The following is a 27,928-nucleotide window of genomic DNA, read 5'->3' as shown; positions in this document are numbered from 1 at the left end:
TATAAGGTGCTCCATAAAATATACAGCAAGTATTGCAGGGAAGGCAAAAAAAGAAAAAAATTCTAACCCTGACCCTCCATGTTGTGTTTTAACACTAATGAAAAGCTCAGAGCAGACCAGTTCCATAGAGTAAATAATTTTATTAACATTCACAATTCTTCATCAGCCAAAATGCTAGATGACCAAATATAAATCCTACACACACAACTGTGACAAAAAAAGAAACAAATTCATTTTAATTGTGGACTTTCAAAGGAACATTGTGCCAGCTGTAGCATCATACTGTAAGGTTAAGTAAAGGTGTTAACCAGAGCACCAAAAAAGGTAACACAAAAGTCAAAACAGCGTTAACATGATTCCTACCTGTTGAGCTACATTAGTAAATAGTGAGGTCCCTTTTTTACTTTTTATTTTGTGATCAGATCAACATAAACATTGAATACCGAGCGCTTTTAGGCTACAACAGGTTCTACAAAGCTCTAACACTTACATTGCTTTTTTGTGCTGTTATGAACCTGTCTTTTTTCCAATCTAATTAGATGCTGTATATATATATATTCTCTTGTTATTATACAGTAAAACTTTATTAAAATGATTAAAAGCTCTGCATCTAGCCAACAGTTCACAGAATGCAAAAAACAAGAACAACTCCTGGGTGCATCACAGACCACAGTACGTTACACTTTAAATCAGACTGACGTCGCTTCCCTTGCCACACTTCCCTGAGTCCGTCAGAACCATATCTGCATACAATGAATAACAGAGGGAACTTTTCACTGAAGACTTTTGCCACATTGCTAACTCTCATATCCTTCTGCTACAAACAGTTTTGTAAATACTTCTGATTTTACCAAACTGGATAGTTTTTTTTATTTTTATTTTTTAATCTGGCATCACTTAACTGTCAATTTATCAAATTTTCCTCTTCATACGTAATCAAATGGTCCAGTAGAGTCTTCTCGATGTAAACAAACAAGGATCACATAAAGGGGGGATTTTACTGAATTTGAGACTACCGGTAGTTTAAAAAAAAAAAAAAAAAAAAAAGTCACTCCAAATGTATCGTACCGCTGACACCCCTGCCCTCCTCTCACATTTTGCAACGTAATTATTTCACCTAATATGAACAGTCAGAAGACAGATAACAGCTTTCCAGGCTATGCACTGAGCGATAAAGTATGTTTCTTTATAAAAAAAAGGCTCCAAGATTTGTTTTTTCTTCTTCTCCGTGGCTAAACACAAAGTACACATTTGCTTCCCACTTCTCCAGCTGGTCCCCTCTACATTCCGTTAACTCTTCAAACTTCAACTTTCTCTGAACAATCCATACAAAATACATTGAATAAATCATCAATCTTTGCAGTAGAAATCACCTTCATTATTCCTTTGCTTGTTTTTTATCCTAAATTCAAAGTAGACAAAGAGCTTCTTAAAACCTTTGTGTGAAATAACATATTGGCTCACTGGTTTGAAAACAGTCGATGGCACCTAAGAAGGGAGATTTGTTATGAATGCTACAACTTCCAATAGTCAAATATTTAAAATACTTTATTTACTAGTCTTTCTCTCTTGTACACTAAAATGTTCTTTCAGTCTCTGTTGGATTTTCCTCAGTCACCAAATCCCACTCATTCACAGGGCTGTGGAGCCTCTGCACATACACGTGTATGTGGGACCAGAAGAAATCCCAGTTCCCACTGTGTGGAAACCCTCAGGCTGATGCAAGCACGCCACAAAACTGTGGGTATAAAAATAAAAAATCATGAACATCTCTTGTAAGTCTTCCTTTCCGTGAGGGCTGAGCCGCAGCCGCATAACCATCAGGCCACCAGAAGAATTGATCGCACCGATTGGTATTTTCGAAAGTTCCAGTTTCAGGTAATGACATTTGGACCGTAATCTCCAAGTCCTTCCAGGCACCAAACTGTGCAAGTACATGTCTCCATGGGTGAGGAAAAAAAAAAAGTCAACTTTTACAGACGGAGCAACCCCAACAAAAGAGTGTGATGTGTCTGTATTAAGGCTTTCCTCCCGGTCTGTGCCAGGTGAACAGGAGAGTGCAGAGTGCAGGCTGGGGGGCTCCAACAGTGGCCTGATGGGAGATGATTGTGGTCCAGCACTGAAATCCGGTCCATCCAGACCACCTGAGCCCCTCCCTATAAGACTGACACAGAAAACCAGATGAGCTAAAAAGCTTCTTTTTGAAACGCGGCAAGCTAGCCAACTTATCCTTATGTCTATCAGTTAGCATGTTACAGTAACATGCTAACTGATAGACGGTAGAAGCAGGTTAACCGTAGTCATGAAGTCTTTAAATGTTTTATGACATTACATTCATCACCATGTTGTGTTGTTAAAATCCCACAATGCACTTGTGTTCATATGATGATAAACTACTGTAAAACACTTTAATTAAAACTATATTTAAAATGTTGATTAATCAATACAATTCATTTACTTACAAAGTAATGAGTCTGATGTTATTTTCATTATTGCAGAGATTTCATGTTAATAACTGTTTGATATTAAGCTACAATTGTTCACTGTTAAGTATTTTTAACACAAAGCTAGCTCCAGCTAATGTGAGGCAGTGAGCAAATGGAGTGCTTAATAACATATGAACCCTTAAATTAATACAAAAGTATAAATCAGAAAAAGAAATTCACATTAGCAAAAGAATACTTTACAATGAGTCAAATGAAATAATTCAGATGACACCAGCAGAGGGCAGCAGAGAGTCGTGTAAAAGAGAGGCAATGAGAGACGACGAACATCCTTTCCTGATGTGATGACACAGTTTGATGAATGTTTCTTGTATTTTGTGATTCCTTTATTTATGTTAGTTGTTTTTTTAAGTGTTAAATGTCAGAAACAGTAAAGTGTGCTGCTGCCAGGACGATCTTATAAAAGACATTCTTAATCTCAATGAGACTTTTCCTGGTGTAATTAAGATTAAATAAAATGAAAATAGTTTATGACTCATCATGATTGAATATTATTAAAGCTCTTAATATGAAACTGTAGATTTTCAAGAGTGTAATAAAACTTAGAAGCTGCTGTTTTGGCGATGTATATTTAAGGCTGTTTAGAATTCAGACCATTTGATTTCTTTCTGGGGTATTTCATGCATGACTTTCAACCTGTGTGTGTGTGTGTGTGTGTGTGTGTGTGTGTGTGTGTGTGTGTGTGTGTGAGAGTGTGTTAATCATGGGGAAGGCTTTGCAGAGTCTCAGAGTTGAGGGAGAAGAGAGTGAAGGGCATGTTATTGGAATGCAGCGCTTCGGCAGAAGGAGCCTTTGAAGTTTGCACACTCTGGACCAGCTCCATTTGAAACAGGTGCCTGAGTGAGTGAGTGAGTGAGTGAGTGTGTGTGTGCGTGTGCGTGTGTGTGTGCGTGTGTGTGTTCTGCATTCCCCAGTGTTGTGTCTAGTTTAAACTCAAGCTGGTGCATCTGTGGTGCTTCAGTGAGAAATATGAGCGAAAAGCTTACCAAGGACCTCCCCTGTTTGTTTCTCACCTGTTCAGTTAATGAGGATGCCCGTCGAGCGTCCCTCCTCCTCTTTCATGTTCTTCAGGTTGTTCTCCGCCTCGTCCACAGTGCTGCACACATTAAAACAGCTCCATGTTTCTCTTTAAAACACGATGAAAACATTACAGACTTCAAAACACACAAGTGTGTAGTGCCTACGTTAGAAACTCCCTGACGTCCTCCACGGTGATTTCTCCGGTGGTGTCGAGGGTGAGGTCAGCACAGCTGAGGGGGGAGTCCAGCGGGGTGTCCATGATGGGAGAGGACAGGGTGCTCTGAGGATCCTCTGTTTGCCCTGTGGGGGACAAAGCCACAGAGCCGGTCGCTGAAACGCGTTTCTACATACACTGGCCTTGCAGAGGTTTGTGCATCAGATCTAGTGATTCTTTGCTCCTAAATAAGTCGTGTGTGTGTGTTTGCGGACTTTTTCCAGAAGTGTAAAGTATCCATCAGTAAAAACTCATCCCATCAGTACACATTCACACACTGCTGACTCAGCAGCAGGAGCAATTTGGGGTTCAGCGTCTTGCCCAAGGACACTTGGATATGTGAGCTGTTTCATTTGTTTTGGCCTTTAAAACCACATTCAACCATAATCATTGTTGACATGTAAATGTAGCTATTGTTTAACGCGTTTACTTCAAGCAACAGAACCAGAAATAATATCCATTACATTCCATGCTTTCTACGTCCTTGTTAACTCTAAATATTTACTATCATAGAGGTCAGTCACAAGCCTTTGTTTGGTGAGCAAAATTCAGGTTTCAAAGCAGACCCCGTTTACACTCATTCATGTGGAACCATGTTCAGTGGAACTAAACGTTCAAACGTCTGCTGCCGACGTGAACTGCTATTAAAGTCTGCAGGTTAAATCACACGAAAGCAAAACAAACGCTACGCTAGTCTCCTCAGTAACCACCGTTTTCTGCCAGAGAAAGCGGTGCTGTGCAGTAGGAGCAATTGGGGCATGCTAAAAGGTAACCATGGAGACCCGAAGGGGACCCCTGCATGCCGCGCGCTGAGTTTAAGAGGTTCAGAAGAAATAAGAGAGAGGGACACGAGGGGAGAATGGAGGAAGTGAGGAGGAGGGAGAGGGAAGCAAAAGAAACATGCGTGTGTGTGTGTGTGTGTGTGTGTGTGTGTGTGTGTGTGTGTGTGTGTGTGTGTGTGTGTGTGTGTGTGTGTGTGTGTGTGTGTGTGTGTGTGTGTGTACTAACCCTCAGCCTGACCCATCTGGTTCTTGTGTGTTCCATTTGCCTGCGGAGCAGTCGTACCATCACTGAGAAGACAAATGAGCACACAGTTTAAATCGTCATTTCTTTGGTCTTCATGAAAGCCGAGCGCATCATGTTGGAAAAAGCTTTACAAACGGTACGATTTCAAATGAGCGGTCCTAACGTTACCTGGCAGGTGTGGACTCCAGCAGTCGGTCCAGCTGAACGGAGCAGAGCGGCTCAGTGAGGACTTTTGCAGAAAGGGAGAATCTCTCGTACTCTGAAGGCGAGATCAGGTAGAACCCTGAGGACAAAACACACAAGGGTGAACATTAAGGGAGCTACAACCTGAACATGAGACTCGCTGAGGGAGGATTTTCATTCTGAGATAGGGAGAAGAAATCTGTGAGCACAGGCAGGAGTGTTTGTAGTTTGGTGTTGACATTATTTCTGGAAAGAGTGGCTAACTTTTCTTTCAAACAAGTGACTCTTCCCCTTCACTGTATCAGAACTGTGACCTTTTGACCTTATCCAACCTGCTGTTTCCTCTGTGTGATTTACTGTGCCTGGATAAGAGGTGTTAATACTTTTTACTGTGCTGTCATGAAAATAAAATGTCTGCCTCACCTTGTCCATTCTTTGTGAAAACACAGGAAGCAATGCCGCTGATGTCTTCTTTCCGGATGCAGTCATAGCGTACCTATGGACGTATATGCATCGATAAGAGTTACATAATAATCCGCTGCATGGTTACTTCACTGATTCAAACACACATACTCACACAAGGTAACACTTCCAACCCTACCTGTGGTCGAAGGCCTGGTATGTTAAAGAGGTGCATGTCGCCCAGGTTGGTCAGGCAGACCAGCGTGTGTTCGCTGTAGTCCTCCTGAGCAGTTGAGTTGAAGACAACCAGTGCCACCTTCCTCACTCGACAGCCTTCGTGTGCCGTCAGCTTGAACTTGGTCTTAGCGCTCACCTTGGGGAGGGAGAACACCTGAGAGAGAGAGAGAGAGAGAGAGAGAGAGAGAGAGAGAGAGAGAGAGAGAGAGAGAGACTCATGTGACATCAGTCTGAAGCTTCATGATGTCTTTATTACTCTGTTGTCTTGTTTTAATAGAAACCGTTTCATTTTTCATTTGATTCTACTGAAAATATTTGGCATTTGGAATTCTTCTCACACAGTTTAAGACAAAAAAAATATTTCTGATACGATTCACTGTAATGACGGCAAATGATCAAGATGCATGGCTTGTGGATCCAGTTCACATTAAAATTACAGCTTCTCTAATGAAACTTCTCTGAATACAGCTAGGAAAGGCAAACAGTGTAAACTTTAAAACAAATGTGTTTATTTTGACAGGGACAGTATGCAGCTTATTAGCAGTAGCAGAGTTAGCTATAAGCTAATTTACACCTGTACTCCCTTATAAACATGTAATGTAAACAAAAAGAAGACAAACAGACCATTTGCATGTTGTTGTTTTTATAATCTTTACCTTCAGCTGTTCCTCTGAGGCGATGAGGACAGAGTGAGCATTTGTCATATCCGGAGCGATGGCGAGGTCCTGAGAGGCTTCATACGGATCAGGTAACGGTTTCCCCCGACCGTCTAACACGGAGATCGACACCACGGGGGCTCTGTGCATCAGCTGGATCTCTTTCCCCAGCACCGCCTCTACGCACACACTGCTCTCCCCCGCTCCGCCGCGCTCACAGACACGCCCCGCCCCCACGCCGGGCACCTCCAGAGCGTAGGCATATACACTGCCTGAGTTAGTGCCACCCCATAGTGTCGGACCATGGTTTGTACCTGGTGAGGAAAAACAGCCGCACAGGTCAAAATGTATGGTTCTATGTTCTAAACAGTGCTGAGTGGAGGCTGAATGGTTCAGCATTCACTTCTTAACACACACCGTCACGTAGAAATGTGTCAGCGAAGCAGAGACACCGGACGACTCCCGACAGCGAGTCATCTGCAGACCGGGGTTCAATCCTTCTCTGAATTGGAGCCACATCCTCCTGCTCTGCCAGAGCCGCGTTGGCTTCCTGGACCTGAACACAAAATAAAAACATACAAAATTAGCAAATTATTTCAGGTTTTATGATATTCTTTACGAGGCTTTCTCATTACAAAAAAAAAAAAAAGCAAAGAATGTTTACCTTGCTGGTGGGTGTGGTGATGGTGCGTTTCTTCCCCGACACCCTGCTCTTGCGGATGCGTCTGAAGCTCTGCCGTAAGGACTTTTTCAAGGACTTGACTCTGGACAAGGGGCCCTCCATTGCCAAGGAGTCATTAGGGTGTAGGGTACACCTGGTAGGGAATAAAGCGCAGTACTGAGAAACTTTTTTTTCAACCAGCTTGTCCAGTAATGCTTTATTGAACTGTGATTGGCCAAAAGAAGAGGGACGTTCACAGTGTTAACGCCATCAAATTACATGTGCCTGATATGATCATTGTGTGTGTGTGTGTGTGTTACCTTGCCAGCACAGCGTTTCGTCTGTGGTAGTCAAACAGGCCGAATCCATGACTGGTCCCGAAGGCGATCAGATTCCACTCGGCGTGCAGTGCGATGGCTGTGACAGAGGCCGGCGGCATACACTGCACCAGCACCAGCGGCTGAAAGCCTGGAGGGAAGGGGGCGGGCTTTAAGCGCGGTTCCAGCCTGTCATGGCCCTTCCAGGTGAAGCCCTCCCGATCCTGCAGCAGGTCAACCACAGACACGTCCACCAAGTGGTCAGAGCGCTCATCACTCAAACCCAGAACGATCACCTGGAGAGATGGTAGAAGTGAGAGAACATTAAGGACATATTTGTTTTACTTTAGAGTCTGTAACTTTAAAAGCAGTTTAAAAGTCTGTAGAAGAAATGCTTTAGTATGTAGAACTCTCTCCTAACATGTCAATGTGCATGTGTGATCATCCTTCTTTATTCATTCATGCACACACAAAAAAAAGCTTAAATTGACCAAGAATTAAAAAATAATAATAATTTGGTGCAAACGTTATGCTGAGAAACACTTCACATTTTGGACTTTTGAAAAAAAAAAAAAAAGCAAAAAAAAAGCAAAGGACAAAACATCTTTACCTGTCCAGCAGTCCCAGCCACCACCAGTTTGTTGCTGTATTTACACAGGCTGATCTTCTGGATTCCTAACCTGGGGTCATCACTGTACGGGTCAAAGCAGCCAACCTACCCCCCAAAAACACACACACTTGAGCTGGTATCTTCTGGATCAATACAAAGACTGCACAGTTAAGGGTTTTATTGTTTTTCTTTCACTTCAATCCTAATAAATGCAGAGACTTGTTATTTTTAAAACAGGTTTTTTTTCCCCTCATTGTAAATGTGTCATTTGAACAAACAAACAAATTCAGATCATGCAGATTAAAGTCAAAAGGCCTCTCTGAAGCCTTCCTCCTCTTTCTTCTTATTGTAAGCTAAATGCCAAGACAATCCCCCCTCATACATACTCAGCAAAACATGCCCATTAATCTGCCTCTCACACACTGGAGGAATTCCAATAGAATCCTCTCACATGGGAGAAGAAGTTGGTCACTAACACACACGCAAAGAAACACAAACACACACACACAGATGCACGGAGTGAGTGGGCTGATGGGTCTGGTTTTCATTAAAGAGGGGGGAAAAAAGGGAAAGGCTCTTCATCCCATATGAGGGCCAAATTCCTGAACATGCAGCTCTGTTACCACAGGATACACACAGAGAGAGAGAGAGAGAGAGAGAGAGAGAGAGAGAGAGAGAGAGAGAGAGAGAGAGAGAGAGAGAGAGAGAGAGAGAGAGAGAGAGAGAGAGAGAGAGAGGAGAGAGAGAGAGAGAGAGAGAGAGAGAGAGAGAGAGAGAGAGAGAGAGAGAGCAACAAAAGAATGGGGCAGGGGGCATATTTAACTGAACCTTAAATGTATCACTCAGAATCAGTTTATACACCGTTGTCATCTTTTTATGCCGTTGTTTTTTTTAACTGATGACGACATGATGATCCTTCATTGACAGCTTAAGAAAAACAGTGAAAAAAAAGTCCTAGTACAGACAAAGCTGAATATTACATTTGGGTCCTGTTTGTCATAAAACAGCTTCACCAGGCTGATTCAGAGTGTAGCGAGAAACAGGCCATTAAAACAAAACCACTCTTCCTTCTCAGTCTCATTTTTTAAGACTAACAATGGGTTGGGTCTGTCTGAAAAAACCCAAACACATGAAGAAAAAAAAAACAGATGAGAAAATTAGGTCACAGATGTCAATTTAAAAAGGCTTCACACACACACACTCTATACACTAGTCCCCTAGTTCCTGATCATCATCTGCAATATTCACCTTTCTGAAGGGCGGCCACTCCTCCTCGTGCTGCATGTCGGGGTCATCGCCGGGGTCTTGAGGATCGTCGCTCGGGTCGCAGTCGGTGTGAAAGACATTGGCTGTGCTGAGTTTGTACAGTGGCGTGAGAGCGACACCTGATGCATCCCAGAAGCGCACGGTGCCGTCCTCGTGTCTGTAAAACAACAAGCTAAGATTCATTTTTCTGTCCAGACTAGTCGAGTTTGAGGGGCCTTAATTATACTGCATTAGAGTGTACAGCTGTTATTAATGGTCTCTCCATCTCTAGACAGTAGCATCAGAAAAGAGAAAACACGTCCTTGCAGCTTTTTAGTAACTTACATTTACTAGAAAGCAGCAGATTTGTGTCGTATCCGAGAGCGAAAAGGAAACTGAGCACGGGCCGTGTCCCCTTTTGGTCTTGAATGTGGTGAGTGTGTGTGTTCAGTGTGTGCACGTACCCTGTCAACAGCAGCTCTTGTTGCTTTGCTGGAGGTGCCAGGTTTTTCCCTCCACATATGGGCCAACTCTGCACGAACAAGCAAAAGTAGGAGAAATGGTTGATTCATTAAAAAGCTGCGAGAGCAACACCTCCCTAAACCTCGCACTTTCTTCATCAGCTCAAACTCTGATAAAGCCTGACACACATTCCTGCATTCCTACATGAATGAACTCTGCAAACAAAAAGCCACAAAACTCAGTGCTTTAGTGGGGTCTGCAGAGTGCCAGTTCGTGTTTTTGCCAGTGATGATTTACGAGGGTACCAGCTGTGTGTGTGTGTGTGTGTGTGTGTGTGTGTGTGTGTGTGTGTCTAATCTGCCAGACATCAAACAGCTGATCTAAGCTACAAAGCCTTTGCTAAGCCTTAAACTGCAGACACATGCACTTAAAGTGAACACACATACAGCAGTCTGATGCTCACGCTGTGTGGCTTGCTAAAAGCTGATTGGCTACCAGCCTGTAAAAGAGTCAGTCTAACTCAAATAACCTTCCTTGGATCAATATAAAACTAAATCTAAGTTGCATATTTATGCTAATCTTGGGACAAATATCCAAATACATGTGCGGCCTTTGTGAATACACAAAATCATGCAGTCTAGCCGGAGTTCTTCTTTGCATGTGTGCCGCTCACCCTGTGTGTGTGCTGGCGACCCTGCTGAGCTCTGCCAGCGTTCATCAGCCTCTCCCACAGCTTGGGAGTGACGCTGGAGACGTGGAAGGAGCAGGTGATGGCTGAGGAGTGCAGAGGAGCCAGGTAGGGAGTGGGCAGAGAGGGCCACCCAGGGGTCAGGAGGTCAATCACCACCAGCTCCTCTTCCAGTAAGACGACCAGCGCTGAAGGCTCGTCAAACTCTGTCAAGAAAAAAAGAAAGAAGAGAGTGACAGGTCAACGTTAAGATGACTATTCTCGGATGTCCTAACCCTCACCCTGCTCACCGCTCTCTTCCTCTGCGTTGAGCACCGTGAAGAAGTCGATGACTCGAGACGTGAAGTCCAGAGTGACGTGCTCTTTGTCTTGTTGAATGGTGAGACAGTGGCGGTCACCGTAGCTGGCTCTGGGCATCCCCCCGCTGTACAACAAAACTGGTGAACTGCAACACAGCAAACGAGTTGGATCCAAGTCAGCTTATAAGTCAAGTCAGTTAACTTTATCAACACAGGTATAATGCCGTTTCATTCAGCACTGACAGTTTTAAATGTTCCAATAGATGGTTGTTGTAGATTTTAATTACCAAACCATGAAGCTGAGGTTTCTAGCCGATGGATGGAGGGCTATTATTTTGCGCTTTTTTATAACAATGTTTTTGGATGCAGCACCCACTTAGGGATGTGTGTGTTTCTTTCTTTTTTTCCATCGATGAACATACAAATCAAGCAATCCAAAAACATGGAAGGAAATAGGAAAATTAATCAGCTCTGCAGTCAGACTGTTTGTTTGGTTTGATTCACAAGCAAATGAGTCACAAGCACAATTTAGCTTCTTCCGCTTTCATGATTTGTATGAAGGCAAGTCAAAGTGCTTTACACAAGACATCAAAAGCATCATGAGGAAAAAAAACGGTTAAAAATCACTGAAATTATGAAAACTTAAAATATGTTTAAGTAAAAACTATTTAAATAACATTAATTTAAGGAAAAATGTTAAAAGAATTAAAAATTAGAGTGCAGAGTGAAAGATTAAAGTCTTTATTAAAATAGTTTAGTTAAAGGCAGCTGTAAACAGGCGAGTCTTTAACCTGGATTTAAAAGAGCTGAGTGTTTCAGCAGACCTGCGGTTTTCTGGGAGTTTTTTCCAGATATACGGAGCATAGAAACTGAATGGGTATACTCTTCTAGAAAATGACTGAATTATTGCAGCAGGAGACGACATACATGTTTAATAGAAAACAGACAAAAGAAAATGGATTTTAAAAAAAACAAACAAAAAAAAAAAACAGGAAAATGAGAAACAGCTCAAATATTTATGTTACTTTTAGTCAAACAAAGATTTACTAGCAGGGTGACCAAAGTGGTTTGTCTGATCGTAAGATTCAGATGTAGCTACTCACCCGGTCTGTGTGGTCCTCCACAGGATCTTATTGATGGCCTTACAGGGAAATGGACCTACGTACGTCACACAATGATTAAAGGCAGACTGAATAACAGACTAAAACCTTTAACATCTTCAGACAGATTTAATATCACAGAGAGGTTATGAGAAAGTGAAACGGCTCCAGAGCAAACAGAAACCATAAACCAGCAACATTCAAACACAAGTAAAAAGCATGGACAGCTGTTTAAAGGGAACCACGGATTTGACAGAGTCTTGGAGCTGCCACTAGAAACACACGATCACCTCTGGATTTCAAACATCTATGAGAAACTGTTTAAAGGCCCCGATCAGAAGATGGGTGAAAGCTGCTGCTGGAATAAGAAGAGAGGATTTCAGTGGGAGCCATGCAGAGCTCTGTCTGTATTACAACTGATCCTACCCTGAAGTGGAAGCTAATGAAGGGAAGCAGGAGTAAGTAAACAACATATCTGCTGCTTTTTGTACCAACTGTAGGCGGGACATTGAGGGCTGAGTGATGGCGGTGAAGAGAGAGAGAGAGTGACAGTAATGCGAGTGAGAGAAGATGAAGGTGTGTGCGAAGAGTTCAGCTTTGATTGTTTCAAACACTTCAAAGGTTCTTCTTCTCGGAGGAGGAGGTGGTGCTGATGCGGAGGGTCCGATGTCATGGCTGACCTAATTATTATCATTAGAGGACGCCGTCAGTTATACTCTGTGTGAAGACATCACCACACCGTCCTGTTTAAATTTGCCTCAAACAGACGAGCGCTGGGAAATACAAACAGGTGTGTGCGTGTGTGTGTTTGTGTGTGTTAAATGGATTCCTTTCTCACCATATGGGATGGTGGAAGACACTGGCTGCTTGTTGTAGGTGTTGCCATTAGTAACAGTCCACACGGAGTAGCCCCCATCGTTATGTGAGCTGACAAATACGTTTCCGGAGCGTTCCCACACCAGACTCTCCAGCTGCTGCTCACACACACACACACACACACACACACACACACACACGCACATCAGACCAGGTTATATAGCAGAAGATTCAGAGAAGATCTCATGGCACCAGCAGCTAACTGATCCATTAGAGAAAAGGTGAATCTACTTGTTACCTGCTTTCCCAGAAAGAGCTGCTCTGCATGACGGGTGCTCAAATCCCAAAGGACCACCAGGCCCCGGCTGTAGCCAATCAAAATCTTCCCCGACTGCTGTGGATGTTCCTGAAGCGACTCCACCGGCCCCAAGGATTTCCCGCATCTGTAATCATCCGGCAGGCTGGGAAAACAAAACATTAGCTATCATCCTACATCTGCAGCTTGTTTGGAGCTCAGCGTGTTCGAAATTACACGAGCACACAGCTCGAGGGGGAGATGATCGACTCAAAGGGGAGGCTGCCATATCGACGAGGAATAGAAGAGTTTAGAGGGAAAGGTTCAGAGTAGATCTACAGTGAATGATACAATATCAACCCTTCAACATAAACGTCTTACATCAAAGAAGTGAAGCAGGAGTTAATAATGTTTTTTTACATACCGTCGGTAATGTGTCGAGGCAGTGAGTGGACCTTTAAGCCTGGACACATACACTGAGTGTGCCAGAGAGGATACAAGAGATTCACCCCGAGCGACACAGTGGAACCAGTTAAGTCAACATCTGCTAAATTCAATGGATTCAATGTTTTCAGTCCCTTATGGAAGCAGAATGAAACAACTTTCTCGGACCAGAGACCGGACTTCTGAGTACACCGAGCTCCTCCAGCCTTCGGCGAGGTGACCCTGCGTCCCTGGTGCACAGGCATCACCGTCGGACTGTGTCGGCCACCCAACCACCAACCAACCACGGCCTGCTCCGACCTCCTCCTTAGCCTCAGTTAAGTGTGAAAAACAGGAAGACACAGGAGGAATCCTTCCTGCATATTATCCCGTCCCTCTGAACAAAGAGCGTCGTCTTTAACCTGCTCTTTCGTAAAGTGCCTCCAGATAACGCTCGTTTTGAATAATGATTGACTGAAGTGACTGCACTCACATGTGACATCCCACTGTCTGTTTCTCTGATGTTTAAGTGCCGCCCTCAGTAAAACTCTGTGTGTGTGTACAAAGTCATGGATGAAATACTCAACGCTGAGCTCAAACCATCTGTAAAAACTCATCCTACCACAGGCTGCTCCTCCAACATCAACAACAACAACAACAGTGAGATTAACATCAAGCTGCTCAGGCTGAGGAAGGAGACATTCCTCTGAGGCGGAGGAGGAATGTGGAGCAGGACACACCCTCGAGATGTCAGAGGATTCCCTCAGCGAGGAGAGGGGGGAGACGAGGTAACAGCAGAGGGATGGAGAAAGAAATCCTTCAACAGTTACATACTTCTCAAAGTCCAGCTGGCTACTTTATGCGTTTGTTTGATTCAAATAAAAACGGTTCAGTCGAGAGGCAACATCCGCTTTGGTTTAAAAAGGATGTTTTTGTTTTTTTTTCCACATTGTTTTGGATTTAATTTGGTTGTTTCATCAAATGTCTGAAAGCCTCTTCTACCGTTTACTAGAACTTCATTTGTAGGTTTCACACCATACAACTTATCAAAGGTTGTCATTTGTAGATCAGCTGTTAGAGGAATTCTTTCAGGTCTTTGAGAGTATTGTGTTGTCTGTATGTGTTTATTACTAAATCTTTTCTGCAGCCAAGATCAGTGTATAGAGGCATGAGTGGCAAGCGAAGTGGACAGCGGCTTTATAAACCTTCACTTTTGTGTTATCGAGCTACTTCAACGTAAGTCCCTAAACAACAAGAGAGGAGGTATGAAGTTCTCTGAGGTATATGCTGGGAATGAGACAGAAGCATCTCAAAGCCAGTGAGACACACACACACACACACACACACACGTTTATACACACACACACACACACACACACACACACACAGGCCTGCGTTGGTAGCGTTCACTGAAGAAGATCCTCTCCGGAAGCACAGAGGCAGAAACATTCCCGACAAAGCTTTCCATTGTCCTGTCTCTCCGTTCACAAGTATTTTTAGGGAATCCAGCATCCTGCTGCACAGTGCACGGTGATGAGCCTGTGGGTGTGTGTGTGGGTGTGTGTGTGTGTGTGTGTGTCTGAGTGCGGCTGTGTGTGAACGCTGGAGATTCAGCTAAAACACTTCCCCTACCGGAACACCGTGTTTTGGCAGTCGGTACAAAGCCTCACTGTCTGAAACCTCCCCTTCGTTACACACACGCAAGCGCGCACACACACGGGCGCAGAGTCCTTATCAGGGTCCTCGTTAGGCCTCAGTTCTGCCCACTTCCCCAAACAAGCCCGGTTAATGAGGGGTTTGGCCGAGCAGACAGACAGACGCAGAGGGATGAAAAAAGAGACACAACAGCAGCTCTGTGATTCTCTGACAGAGCATCAACGCAGGAATGCAGCGAGCAGCGCGTGCAGCCATGAAGAATGCACAAACTACTTTCTTATATGTGCAAGAAAAATACTTCAGTTGTCCACAGATTATTCTTCTCCGTGCAGTTTTGAGTATATTAGTGTAAAAAAGGAAACATAACTAGTTTTTGTTAGCACAGCTCGGCTCAGCTGTTTTCCAGTGTTTAGCCCATCATCAACAAGAAGCACTTCCTGTTTGACTCATTACAAAAAGTCATAAGTGCAGGGTGTACAGCCGATTCATCCTGACATCTTTGTTTATTTCGGGTTATCGTTTTGTACTGTCTGTTGTGCATTAGAGGACAGTTGTGAATTAGCTAAAGCTAAAAGTCCCTGTTCTGTTGCATCAGAGTTATAATACATAACAGTACTAATAGAAATAATAAGTTAAAAAAAACCTAACACCAAGGACTTGATGATTTTAGCTTCAGAGAATGTAAGCATCATGTTGAAGGTAAAAAGAATAAGGTTATACAAGACGCTCTCCCAGAGGGACGTGAAGGTTTCTGAGCAGCTGTACACTTCTTTTCACACTGTGGAGCAAGTGTGCAATCTAACAGTACTGCAGTTGAGTGACGTCACTGTTGATAACAGTAAGGTACCGAGCCAAACCAAATGACGCTGCTCTCTTCAGCTGGTCACTAGTCTTTCATTGAAGAGTCTTTTTTTTTTTTTTTTTTAAACTTAGACTTGAGCACAGTTTCCTTCAGATGCACGACTGTGACCTCAGAAGAAGTGCTGCCAGCCTCGTCTGTGTCGATGGGTATCCGAGCAAGCTTTGTAAAGCCAAGTGGTCAGGTGCATTGAGTGAAAGTGTGTCATAGACCTGATTTTAATGTGCTTCATCAGGATTTGTAAGGGAGGGTTGACAGAGCTTGATTTGACAGGGGGCCCCACGACGATGACTACTATTGAAATCTATTATTGAAAAATCTCAAATGGTGCACAGAGAGCGATGCTTATTACATGTGAGGTCATCCCTTTGTTGTATGCAGAGTTATTCACACGACTGTCTCACCTCTGTGTGACCTGATCCTGGAGCAGCGTCTGGCTGTCTTTTAATGACAGGCTGGGCAACTCCAGAAAGTACACGCCCCCGCCTTCTGTTCCGATGCAGAGCAGGTCACATGACCTCAGCAAGAGGAGGACGGTCACCCGTGTAGCGCTGATGAAAAAGAGGAGAGAGAGAGAGAAGCTGCCACATGTTGGACGAGATAAGAACATATTTGACAGGCTCCAGTTTACCTGCAGCTCTCAATGCCGGGTCTTCCTGGAAGGCTGTAGCTTCCCACTTCCTGCAGACTGAGCTGGCCCTCTCTCTTAACCCCTCCCACCTCTCTGGGCCCCCGGCTCATCAGCTCCCACAGGTGAATGGAGTTGTCGTCCAGCAGTGAGAGCAGACGACCCTTTCACAGAGCAAAGACAACATGAACACCCCATTCATCTTTTAACATGGTGCTTATGTGCTATAAAGAACGGACTTGGAGCTTACCTGACCAGGAAGGAAGTGGATTTGAGTGACAGCCATGGTGTCTTGGTGTAGTCCAGTGAACTCCACTCCAGGCGCTCCGTAGCTGGAAGGACTCGGTTAAGGAAATTCAAAACGCAGTGGAAGGAGTGGCAGAGCTTTCATAGAATATGCTGCAATGAATCACAGCTTCATCGTTATCACAGTAAGATGTGAACAATCAATACTTTCTCAATCAGTAAATTCTATATGCCTGGGTAATACCATTCACTGCATTTTGATGAATCCAGCTATTAGCCACGTTTCCATTACTTGGTGCCAATTTCAAGGAGGAAAAAAAAAAAAGTGTTTTTGTCATCTCTTTAAATTCAGAGAGGTTACTGTAGTTCATAGCTAATGTGCACTTTTTCAGTTTTATGCCACGTCACATTGTGATCAGAAAATACAACGATGTCATTGCACATCAGGGGTTGGGGATAAGAGTATTGTTATGGCGAGAATCATGTGATGCATAAACGGATCGCTCACGCTAAACCAGGTTTTTTTTTTTTCTTCTTCTCTTTATTTGGAGCTCTGAACAGATTTCCCAGGCAAGTTCCATCACTCTTTCACTTCATGACTCTTTGAGTGAGACGCATGCAAGGAGGTCAAGACGCTGAAGAAAAAGACACGAAGAAGAAGAAGAAGCGGGCCGATGGATAATAGTGGGATAACTGCTGTGAGAGACGTAAAAGGAGGAAGCGGGTGAAGAGGTGAATACATTTAATGAATAGTTTATATTCTTCAGTGAAAGACAAAAGTGGGACTTCAGGGACTGAGTACAGCTATGGAGAGTTCAACCGGTAATTCTGAGCTGTAAACCTCAAGAAACACTCGTTTAGTGTGATAGCAGAAATTAAAACACTATATAACAAAGCTCGCAGCAATTACCAACACCAGATGACGCACATGCTCAAAACCACCACTCTGTGTGTGTGTGTGTTTGTTTTAGCGTGTGTGTGTAATCAACAGCAATCTTCACAGGCTCCTCCCTCTGTTGGTCCAGTAAATGAGGCCGAGCTGATAAAAGAAAAGCTGCAGTAAAGATCTGAGACGCCGTGGACACAGAGAGGCTCCATCAGTCTGAACACACACACACACACACACACACACGTGAGAAATACCCACACACTTGAGCACACTGCTTACATAAGGCCTGTAGGAATGTGGATTTAAAATGCTGAATAATAAGGGGATTTTTCATGTTTGTGTTCGACTGTGTGGAGAGCTGCTGTTCCGTTTGGTTTTTTTCTTCATTACCATCATTATTCTGGATCGTTATCGACCCGCGGTTTTGTAGGGCAGGAAATCAATCGCATGTTGCAGTAGACAACATCTATAAGACGCATTTCATATCCTCTCCTCTCTTTTATGCATTTGTTTTTCAACTGGTGCAGGTATTTTTCTGTTTCCCAGCATGCCCAGGAAAAGGAGCTCACAGCTTTTTGTCTTTACCTCTATCTTCCCTCTCTAACAATACAATGCAACAGTTGGTACACAAAAGGGATACCAGCATGTAACACATGGAAGAAGCATGTAAACAGTGAGGAACACATAAACAATGAAAGTCTTTGCTTTAATAGTCTTTCCACATCTTTGCCAGAAATCATTCTTCACCACAGAAGAGTTTTAATCTGAACATTCCTCAACTGTCTCATCTTCCTCTTGAACTCCTCCTTGTCCTCTTCCCTCCCTATCTGAACTCCCTTCAGCTGAGTGCAGCGTCTACTCGTGAGTCATGGACCGGCAGTTATTCCAGAAGATTGAGAAAAATGTCACGACAGCCCGCTGCCCACAGAAGCACCTGGGAGAGGGCGACTTTTCATGTCGGATGAAGTGGAGGCAAGGCGTGATGTAAAATAGGAGGACGCAGGAATCGAAGACGAAGCCAACAGTCCTCGACAGTCCCAGACTAATCCGTTGTGCTGTCGTTGTTCGAAAGTCTCCTCTTAAAAGTGTTTATGTCAACTCAGCAAATATCCAACATTGATCAACCTGTTGAATGTCTGAGGTCTAAAAAGTGCTGATCAGTGATTGAATGGAGTGAAAAGGGCAAAGATTTGCTCTCATGCTCCCCAGAGCCCTGAAATGTACACAATGGAGGCCTACAGTAACTGATAATAAGTGTGACACACACACACACACACACACGCACACACACTTGCCCGGTGATGCAGAGAGAGAGCGTTAGCAGGGATAAAGCGATTTCACGGTCTGAATACAGACAAACAGAAGGCATTGTCCTCTGAGCGAACACACACCGTCCCCACACACACACTATCTACACACACACACCATCTACACACACACACACACACACACACACACACACACAAGAAGATTTGGATAGACAGGAAGTTAGAGCAGACTGCTCAGCCAGGAGAAGATAGTCGAAGTTGAAAACTAGCATGATGAGTAAAAGTCCCGCTATATCAGAGACAAAGTCAAATATTGATTTGAGTTTTTATTTTCCGAGGCATCAACTGGGAGTTGATTTCCTAACTCTCTCATTTCTCATAACACGGACACAAACTCCGCGGATGATCTGGCAGAAGGAAGCCGACAACGCAACGAGCCAAACGACTCCACCCATCCACTAGAGAAACAATCCCGTCTCATTTGCATCCCGTCCCTCAGCTCGTACCCCTCCGCCTCCTCACACACTCCCTTCTCTGGCCCGCTTGCTCGGCGCACACTCCCCCTGGCTGCAGAAGTTCCAAACGATACCAAACGGTGAAATGTTCAACGTTTTCCACGATGAAACGCGATGCTGCCGACGTGTGGGATTTTACCCTGCCGGAGAGACAGTGGATCATCCCTCATTGACTTGATTGATTATCATCCCAACAGACAGACACATCAAACTTCTGACCAAGAGGATACGGACTGTGTGTGTGTTCATGTCTGAGTGTGTGAACTACAGGAGAAGAGAACGAGCTATGAGAGACATGAAAAAGAATGTGTAAAACATGAAGTGAAGTCGGGGAGCAGAGTGTAGTCAATGTGTGGGTGAAAAGAGAGAGAGAGAGAGAGAGAGAGAGGGAGGAGGCGATGATGGGCGAGTCTGTACCTTTAACTCTTTTATAAAGCGAGCACATAAACAAATATTGGATGCATTAAAAACAGAGGAGAAAGAAGGAATGTAGGTCACACAACATGTTGTACTATTTTCTCCACACACAAAAAAATAAAATAAAAATCGGTCTGGAATCCAAACCGCAGTCTGCAGCCGAGCGTTTAAACACGTTTCATTGACTTGATACAAATAAAAATCATGAAAAGAAATTAAAAGGGAGTAATGTGGCAAAAAAAAAAAAAAAAGGCAGATGGAAATTAAACTGTTTCAATAAGAGTAAATGTGGCAGGAATCGTCCACTTGAAGATAAAGAGTCACATTTCAACATGGCTCTGTGAAGGAGAGGGCCGAGTCATTGTAAGGCAAAGACAATCCTATAGTTAAGCTGGTATACCCCCCTCCTCCTTCTTATTCAATATAGATAAAGAACTGCAGCATCCTCTTTCATTCATTTCGGTGGTGTACATGAGTGACAGGTGTCATGGTACGCTTCCTTGATTTGCTGATCATTCAGACTAAATTCAATCAGCTCACAGGCGACTGACTTCTGATCAAAAACACAGCCCGAGTCAGAGACTCTCTTTATAGAAAACAGTAGAGCGCTTCTTCAGACGCATAACATTTAGCTCCAACAAAGCGTCGCTGGATGTTTAGCTGCAGCAGATTTTAAGTTTTGAGGTTTGTTTTTAATTGTTTTGTTTGGTCGATGAATGAATAAATGCAACAGTGCAGATTATTATTTGCATTATTTTTTTTTAACGTACTGGAAAGAGATGCAATTGCAAAGAAAGGTTAAAAAATAAATAAATAAATAAATAAAATAAAAAAAAGCAACAGTACAAACAGTGTGGTGTGTGTGACCAACAGAATGTCAGACAGGGGGGGAGCTGACAGCTGCACGCACGCACACACACACACACACACACACACACACACACACACACAGACAGAGATAAAAGCTGTGTGTGTGTAAATATTAGCTTGTTCTCTAGTTGCTAGAATATCGATAATTAAGAGTCACAGTTTCAGTGTGATTCAGCATGTACTGAATAAGGTGCATGTGTGTGTGTGTGTGTGTGTGTGTGCGTGCGTGTTGACTGTTTTACCCAGAACTGATGCATTCCTACTAAAAATCTGATGAGTGAGCTGAAGACTTTTAATGCCCTCCGGTCTGCAAGCACTTCTCATCCTCGGCAACTGTGCTGGTTGTCTTGGAAACCAATTCAAAAGCTTCCTTTATTAAGACTAGAGCCCACAACAAAGCTCTTACTCACCCATCGTGAACACGCACACACACACACACAGAGGGGGTTAACCTAGGGCAGCGTTACACGCATGCATTCTTCAACAGGAGACGGACTCCCCCAAATTCCCCCCAACCCCACCACACACACACACCAAACTCTCGAGCACATTGTCCCCTTCCCTCTGCTGAGCCCCAGTCTGTGGTGGAAGCAGAAACTCTCAGAGCGTAACATGACTCTGCCTACATAAACACGCAAAGTGGGAGAGACGGGGAAAAAGTAGAGAAGGTGAAGAAGGCCATGGAGAGGCTGAAGGAGAGAACATGCCAAGAGGAGAGGAAGTTCAAAGAGGAACACGAGGTTTCACTCTCCCGATGAGTGAACAGTTTTCTTCCATGTTCGTAACTGAAATCGATAAATTCTGCGTTTACGCGACCAGAATATCTCTGCAGCTTTCAGCATCGACTGCTGAACTTCTCCTTTCACCCAGCACAGCCCGAACAGCACCCTGTGTGTGACACTCAAACCGCACATCTGGCACTCCAAGCTGGAAGAGAGTGTGAGTGTGTGTGTGTGTGTGTGTGTGTGTGTGTGTGTGTGTGTGTGTGTGTGTGTGTGTGTGTGTGTGTGTGTGTGTGTGTGTGTGTGTGTGTGTGTGTGTGTGTCCAGGTCAAACCCAAGTCAGCGAGTCTGTGAGATTATCAGGGAATGTGAAGAATACGCACACGCAGTCCAAAAAACGTAAATCTCTAAGAAGTTAAATCTTAAACACATTTTCAGCCTGATGTCAGAGCTGAAAAGATCGGCCTTCCAGTTTGGTGTTTTCCACATTTCAACCTATTTTTCCTGTCACCTCAGATATACAATTGTGTTTTTCAAGACAACAAAATAATTGAAGTGTTTTTGGGTTTTTTTCTCGAGATAGCGACTCATTTTCTACTTTATCTTGAGGTAGCTGGGTGAATCTGCATTTCCTGTCATAATGGACTCATTTATCTCGTCTCTTCACAAAGCAAAGAGTCGGTTGGATCTCAAATCGGAGGGTTCGATCCCCAGCTCCTGCAGCTACACGGCCCTTCTGTCCTTGGGCAAGACACTTAACCACCCCACCCCCCCCTCGCATGGGGCGACATGCCAGGCTACCATTGTCCACACTAACAAACTAAATGAAGTCCATATCAAAGTTCTTTTGCAACTTTGGGGATACGAGAGAAAAAAGAAGAGAAAATGACGAGAGCTTCGACTGAGTAAATCAGATATGTCACACTGCTTCATCAGATTTCTACACGCTGAACGTTTAACACGTGAGCTGTTTACGATTTGATTTTAAACCTACATCATCAAGAAAACGTATCAAAGACAACCTGCAACAAAACAGTATTCTTTATGGCTAACTTTCCACGTTTGTGCATTTTCACAGAAGTTCCAGCAGCAGCTGGGACCTTACTCTAAAGCAGGACGACTTGTCGGAGCTTTGAGGTGGAGCTTGTTGTTTTTTGTCGTTGGGATTTTTAGAGCCCAATCGTGGATTCACTCCTCTGTTTCCTCTGCTTGTGTTAGTCTCCACCCCCTCTCTCCTCCCTCCGTCCATCCATCCATCTCCCTCTGGGGTGCAAGTGCCAGGCACCACCAGTCTCTCTCTCTCTCTCCCGTTCTCTCGCTCTAAAAGCTGCGTCTCAAAGAGTCAATTCTCCCGTCGGATGCATCTGCACAGAACACACACGAGCACAGCCAGTCTCCCTTTTCACATCCTGATTCAGCAGCAATGAAGTGTTGCCATAAACACACATTTAGATGCAAACACCGGAACGTGTGCGTGTGTGTGTGTGTGTGTGTGTGTGTGTGTGTGTCCATGAGTCCTCTGTTACATGCTCTCAACGCACAAAATCAAACAAATATGCAGAACAAACACCCGAAACGTGTGCTTTAAAACATCCAAACCCTTCCTTTTTAAGAGCCGGGGATGTACACAAGAGGACAAAGTAAAACCACAAAGCAGCAGAAGCATGTTCTGTATCTGTAGCTACTAAACATCACAATGATCATATAGAGCAGCTACAGAGATGTATGCAAAAGGTTGAGAAATTAAGTCATGGGACAGTGAATGAGTCTCCAAAGTGCTTGGGATTTTTTTGACACAACAGACGCTCTCAGCCAAGTTATGGTTTGCTGTGGTGCTTCATAAGACACAGCCAAACCAATCCTCCAGCTCCAGCGTACAACTCCGCTGCTGAAATCAGACTGAAGTCTTGCACAACTGGAGCCGCGATCGGAGGTTAGATCATCGCTGACCGCAGACACAAATATGCACTCATGGTATACGAGGCCTCTAAGGATGCAAGCGTGTTGCAAATAGCGTATGAAATTGGGATGATGTTGTTTGGATAGTTCCGGGCGTTTACTTCCAGTGATCTTGATGATGTGCTGATGGCATATTAATAGGAGTGGGGAAACGCAGGGTAAGTCACGGTACAGCGATTCGGTTTTCTTTGATATATCGCGAGACAATCATGATGTGATACAGCACGCTATGAGAGTTAGCGAGGAACAGGAAACGCTGCTTCGTTAGCTGTAGCTGTCTGACATGCTGTCCTTTGCTTCTTCTTCTTCTGTCCACATGAATCTAAAACTCCTCTCTGATTCAGCAGGTCGGTCGACTAGCTTGGAGCAGAAACACATAGGATACTAACACTGTCTCCATGCCACATTGTTTACTTCGGGGGTCATGCTTGTTAAGTCGGTGTGTCTCTACGATGAGGGGAAAAAAAGAAAAGACTTCCTGTGATTTTTATCCAAATTAAGTGCGGTAAAGTTGGGTGTTATTTTGCCACACGCCCGTCGTCGCTGACTCCTGAACGTCAAATATTTAACTCACGATGATAATCGCCACAACGATCAAAGCAAATCCAAGATGGATCTTCTTCTTTGCACACACACACACACACACACACACACACACACACACACACACACACACACACACACACACACACACACACACACACACACACACACACACACACACACACACACACACACACACACACACACACACACACACACACACACACACACACACACACACACACACACACACACACACACACACACACACACACACACACACACACACACACACACACACACACACACACACACACACACACACACACACACCTCTGCTGAAGATATATCTATTCTGTACATCTATTCTTCAGAATTCATGAAGCGCTGTGAGTCATCAAGCTAGAAGGAAGAACACTTTAAAACAGGACATCAAAACGTATGAGACACAACCGAATACATCAGCCGATGTCACACTCACACTTCTCTTTCCAGCGGAGCGTGCTGTATGGACTACAAGCACCATCACTCTCCACAGTAACAAGCACAGTTACTTTTCCAGATGAGTGACCATCTTGTCCTCATAAATCTTTAGTACGAAAGAAGCCGGCCGATTTTTTTCTCTACCTCATCTCTTCATCGGCCACCAAAAAATCTGACATCAGTCGGGGGCTAATAAAGATTAAAACCAGCAAACAGGTAGAAAAGAAGCGTGTGTACCTCAGCAGCAGATGCTCAGACGGTGTTCTTTGATAGTCTTTGTTGAATGATGAGAAAAAGGATACACTTTAATGGCTCCCGACTTTGTCCCAATCGCCATGAGCTGCAGTTTGGGGTCGAAGGCCAAAGCGCTGGGCTGATGGGGGAATCCATGCTCCACAGTCTGCAGGGGAAGAAGACAGATATTCAGATCAGGTGACACAATGACAAAAGGAAAACAAAAACACATTTCTTTTATTGTACTTTTTTCTTATTGCACTGCTAATAGGTCACCCCATAAAATAAGAGGAAAAAAAACGTTCAAACACTCCGACAGCAGACGCAGCGGTTTATTAAGATTCTGTGCAGACTAAAAATGATTATACATTTACAGTTCTTCCTTTAGCTGCTTTCAGAAGGAGGCTAGACGGCAGGGAAACCATTTAGATTTACAGAGAGGACTAAAGAAGTTGAAATCTTTGTCAAGAGATGATTATAATTATAATCATTTGGGCTGCTTTGAAGAGGTCAGAGAGGGGCTTTAAAGATCCCCCAGCAGCCTCTGAGATAGAACATCTGGAAAGAGATTATTTAGCTTGAAGTTAAGATATGAAGTGAAACATTAACTCTTTGTTTTTTTAAGTAGCCGTCTGAACACACACACACACCAAAAGAACACTCCTGTTGAGCGACCACCTCTGATGGTTGTGGCAGCTGGTGCCAAAGCTTTAAAATGTCAGTGTGTGGCTGCCAGTGTGTGTGTCTTCAAATTGCGACAAACAGTTCATAAATTTCAGACAGAACGACATTGATTCGGTGTCTGTATGAGTCCGCTCCATCTGACAGGATAAATGTTTATCGGGCTGTGAGGGCAAAAAGCAGCTCTACACCTTTTCACAACACATGTATCATGTATGTGTACAAGTCACAAGCAAGTCTCAACCTTCAAGTCTCAAGCAAGTCACAAGTCACTGCGTGCAAAATGAAACTCCAAAAGTCATCTGCCTTAAGTCAGAGTCAGATCTTTAAACGCAGTCAGTCAAGCAAGTCTCAAGTCCTCTGACTCGAGGCCCCCTCAACTCTGCTTTTAACTGACATGCACAGCTGTCAGTGTTTCTATTAGTCAACCTCACACCTCCGAATCAAACAACCCAAGCTCATTTCACTGGTGTCATGATGAGCACAGGTTGACAAAGAAGCTGCTCTGTGGTAACCATGGACACAACCAGAGTAGAAATAGTGCAGTAGGATGAGCGGGTTGCTTGTCAACTCTTGCTTCAGTTAAATGGTGATACTAGTTAAGTCGGTGGAGCTTAAAAAAAGTGTGTGTTCTAGATTTTGACTTCTTTTTTTTTTTAAATCACAATTTTTTTGCCTGTTGAATAAAAAGTAATATCGCAGTCACGGACGAGATGTTGCTGTGGTTTAGCAGTGCGGATATTCAGTCGGCCCACATCACTCCCTGTCGCGTGATGAAACTTAAACAAGCAGCCCTAAAATGGCATGAAGAGCAGGATCGAATTGAGCAGGCGTGTGGGATGAATATTCCCATCGGACACCTTGTTGCACAGTTTTGGAAACCAATCCTCTGAGAATGTCTGATTTTTTTTCCCAAGATCCGTGTAAAATAAGTTCAGAGGAAGCTCGCGGAATGTTTGCCACCCTGGAGTAAATGTTTGTTTGTTTAAAGACGTTCAGAGTTGATCTGAGAGTTTGAGTTGACAGAGAAGGTGGGGGCGGGGTTAGACAAAAACACGGAGACAAGAACCAATAAGAAGGCACTGCTGTAAAATAGCAGGAGGTGAGTTAGAGTGGAAAGCAGTGGGAGACAAATTACTGGAACGCAGTATTGTTTTGGAGAGAACTCTTGTTTTAGGTCAGTGCTGTCAAGTGATCATATAATACAGTCTAAGTGCTGTGAGTGCTTGCTTTCCGTTTGGTTTGTGAGTCTCCATGTGTTCGCTGATTACATCCAAACAAATAATTTGTGAGTTTTGCAAGTCTTTGCATTAAAACCTGATTTTGAATGTGAGGAACTAAGCCAGACAAAAGAAAGAGCAGAGCAATGGACACACACAGGGGTGAAGAGAGCGACACTGACAAACTGTATGTGGTAAACATCAAAAAACTTTGGACAGCGGCTCCCTCTGGGACACTCTGCTCCACTTTCTGAGTGTGCAGACAGACACTGGCCTAACCTAACCTTATTTCAAGGCCACCACCGTTTGCTCAGAGGTCTTTGACACTGTTGACTAACAGCAGTGGTCAAGGTGAAAGAAACAGCTGCAGAAACTGTCTCAAAGATTGAGTAGTTGGTGAATTGAAGAGGCCAAAAGGAAAATGAGGTGACTTTTGATGTATACATAAAGCAGAACTGAAACAAGACGTCACTACAAAGGAATCAAGAAAAAAACATTTGCAAGCTTGACAACCATTCAGATCAAGAACTAAAAGAGCTGCAGCCCACATGAAGCGTCGACGTTGCTAATCCTGTTAATGATAATCCTCCATCACCGACATCATCTGATGAAGGTTGGTTAATTAGTCATGTCGGGACTACGAGCAGAAGTTTCCACTTTTTCCTCGCGAGCCCTGTGTAAATTAAGCCAATTAACACACACATGCACGCGCAGGCGCACGCGCGCGCACACATACCGGTACACTCACAAACTCATCAACAAAGAGTCCATCAAGCGCAGTTTGCATCAAATGCCTGTTTGAGACTGCTACAGAGAGAGAGAGGAGCGGCCGAGGAGGAGAGGCGGGGAGGGAAATACTGCAGAGTGCTCGACTTAAAAAAAAACTGAGTCCCGTTTGGAAACAGAAAATGTAGTTTTTTGGGGGAGCATGACCCCCCCTGCCTTTCTCTCTCTCCCCCCCTCCCCTCCCCTCCCCTCGGAACCGTTACTTTACCTTGTTGAAGGCGAAAAGCTCCTGTTTTATCTTCTCTCTCTGCGGGTCCGTGCCCTGCCGACGAAACCTAAACTTCATCATCTTGAAGCCGGGTAGTGAGGGGGACAGGGCTAGTCGGGGGGGTTTTTTGAGGGGGGAGACAGAGACAACAGACCGGCGGTTGGACGTGGTGGTTTCAGCCGTTGGACGATGCTAAAAGCTAGCTAGCTGACTAGCCCATGCAGACTGGAAGCGGGGCTGCTGCTGCTGCTGCTGAGGGCTGCGGCTCTCCTCCCTCCTCTCTCTCCTCTCTGGTGTTGTCTCGGTCGTTGTGGGTATGGGTTTGACCACAGCCCCCGCACCCCCCACCCCCTCCATACAGACACTCAACCCGGTTCACACGAACCCCGTCGTTTTTAACCAATGAGAGCGAACAAATCTGCGAGCAATTACTCAGACACGCCCACAGCGCAGCAGAGCTCTTCAGAGGGGGGGACGCTCGGTTCGTATCACAAGACGCACCGAATGCATATTACGCATAAATATAAAGGCGGTGAGTCCATTAAGAGAAAAACAACAAAGTGAATAACTAATAGGGACAACAAAG

The 27,928-nt window shown here is 44.2% G+C and overlaps 2 protein-coding genes across 4 annotated transcripts in view; one reads left to right on the top strand and one right to left on the bottom strand.

Annotated features, from left to right (window-relative positions):
- LOC306838780 (uncharacterized protein) overlaps positions 1 to 19,042 on the top strand; it is a 56,763-nt gene extending 37,721 nt beyond the window's left edge. The window contains exon 6 of the transcript XR_013781118.1: positions 19,028 to 19,042. The gene's annotated coding sequence lies outside the window, so the exon portion shown is untranslated. The remainder of the gene's footprint in view (positions 1 to 19,027) is intronic.
- llgl1 (LLGL scribble cell polarity complex component 1) lies at positions 121 to 27,778 on the bottom strand. 3 transcript variants are annotated; one of them, XM_079367119.1, is made up of 24 exons: positions 27,343 to 27,778; positions 24,516 to 24,613; positions 16,552 to 16,633; positions 16,305 to 16,465; positions 16,078 to 16,224; positions 12,739 to 12,901; positions 12,463 to 12,598; positions 11,628 to 11,682; positions 10,507 to 10,670; positions 10,211 to 10,431; positions 9,540 to 9,607; positions 9,079 to 9,253; positions 7,831 to 7,935; positions 7,224 to 7,516; positions 6,907 to 7,057; positions 6,660 to 6,798; positions 6,243 to 6,556; positions 5,549 to 5,740; positions 5,371 to 5,443; positions 4,933 to 5,047; positions 4,747 to 4,808; positions 3,689 to 3,824; positions 3,518 to 3,600; positions 121 to 2,164 (listed from the first exon to the last, which is right to left on the bottom strand). In XM_079367119.1, exons 1-23 carry the CDS (start codon positions 27,421 to 27,423, stop codon positions 3,522 to 3,524), a joined length of 3,210 nt encoding a protein of 1,069 aa, XP_079223245.1. In that variant the 5' UTR covers positions 27,424 to 27,778; the 3' UTR covers positions 121 to 2,164; positions 3,518 to 3,521. The 3 variants fall into 3 exon arrangements, with proteins under 3 accessions (XP_079223245.1, XP_079223246.1, XP_079223247.1); XM_079367120.1 differs by having other exon boundaries at positions 121 to 2,156; XM_079367121.1 differs by having other exon boundaries at positions 10,516 to 10,670; positions 27,343 to 27,777.
- Between the last annotated feature and the right edge of the window lie 150 nt (positions 27,779 to 27,928).

Source organism: Symphodus melops (assembly GCF_947650265.1).
Source record: "Symphodus melops genome assembly, chromosome: 17".
Lineage (NCBI taxonomy): Eukaryota > Metazoa > Chordata > Actinopteri > Labriformes > Labridae > Symphodus > Symphodus melops.
The sequence above is the reverse complement of the archived record's forward strand: the minus strand, read 5'-3'. Positions and strand labels throughout refer to the sequence as shown.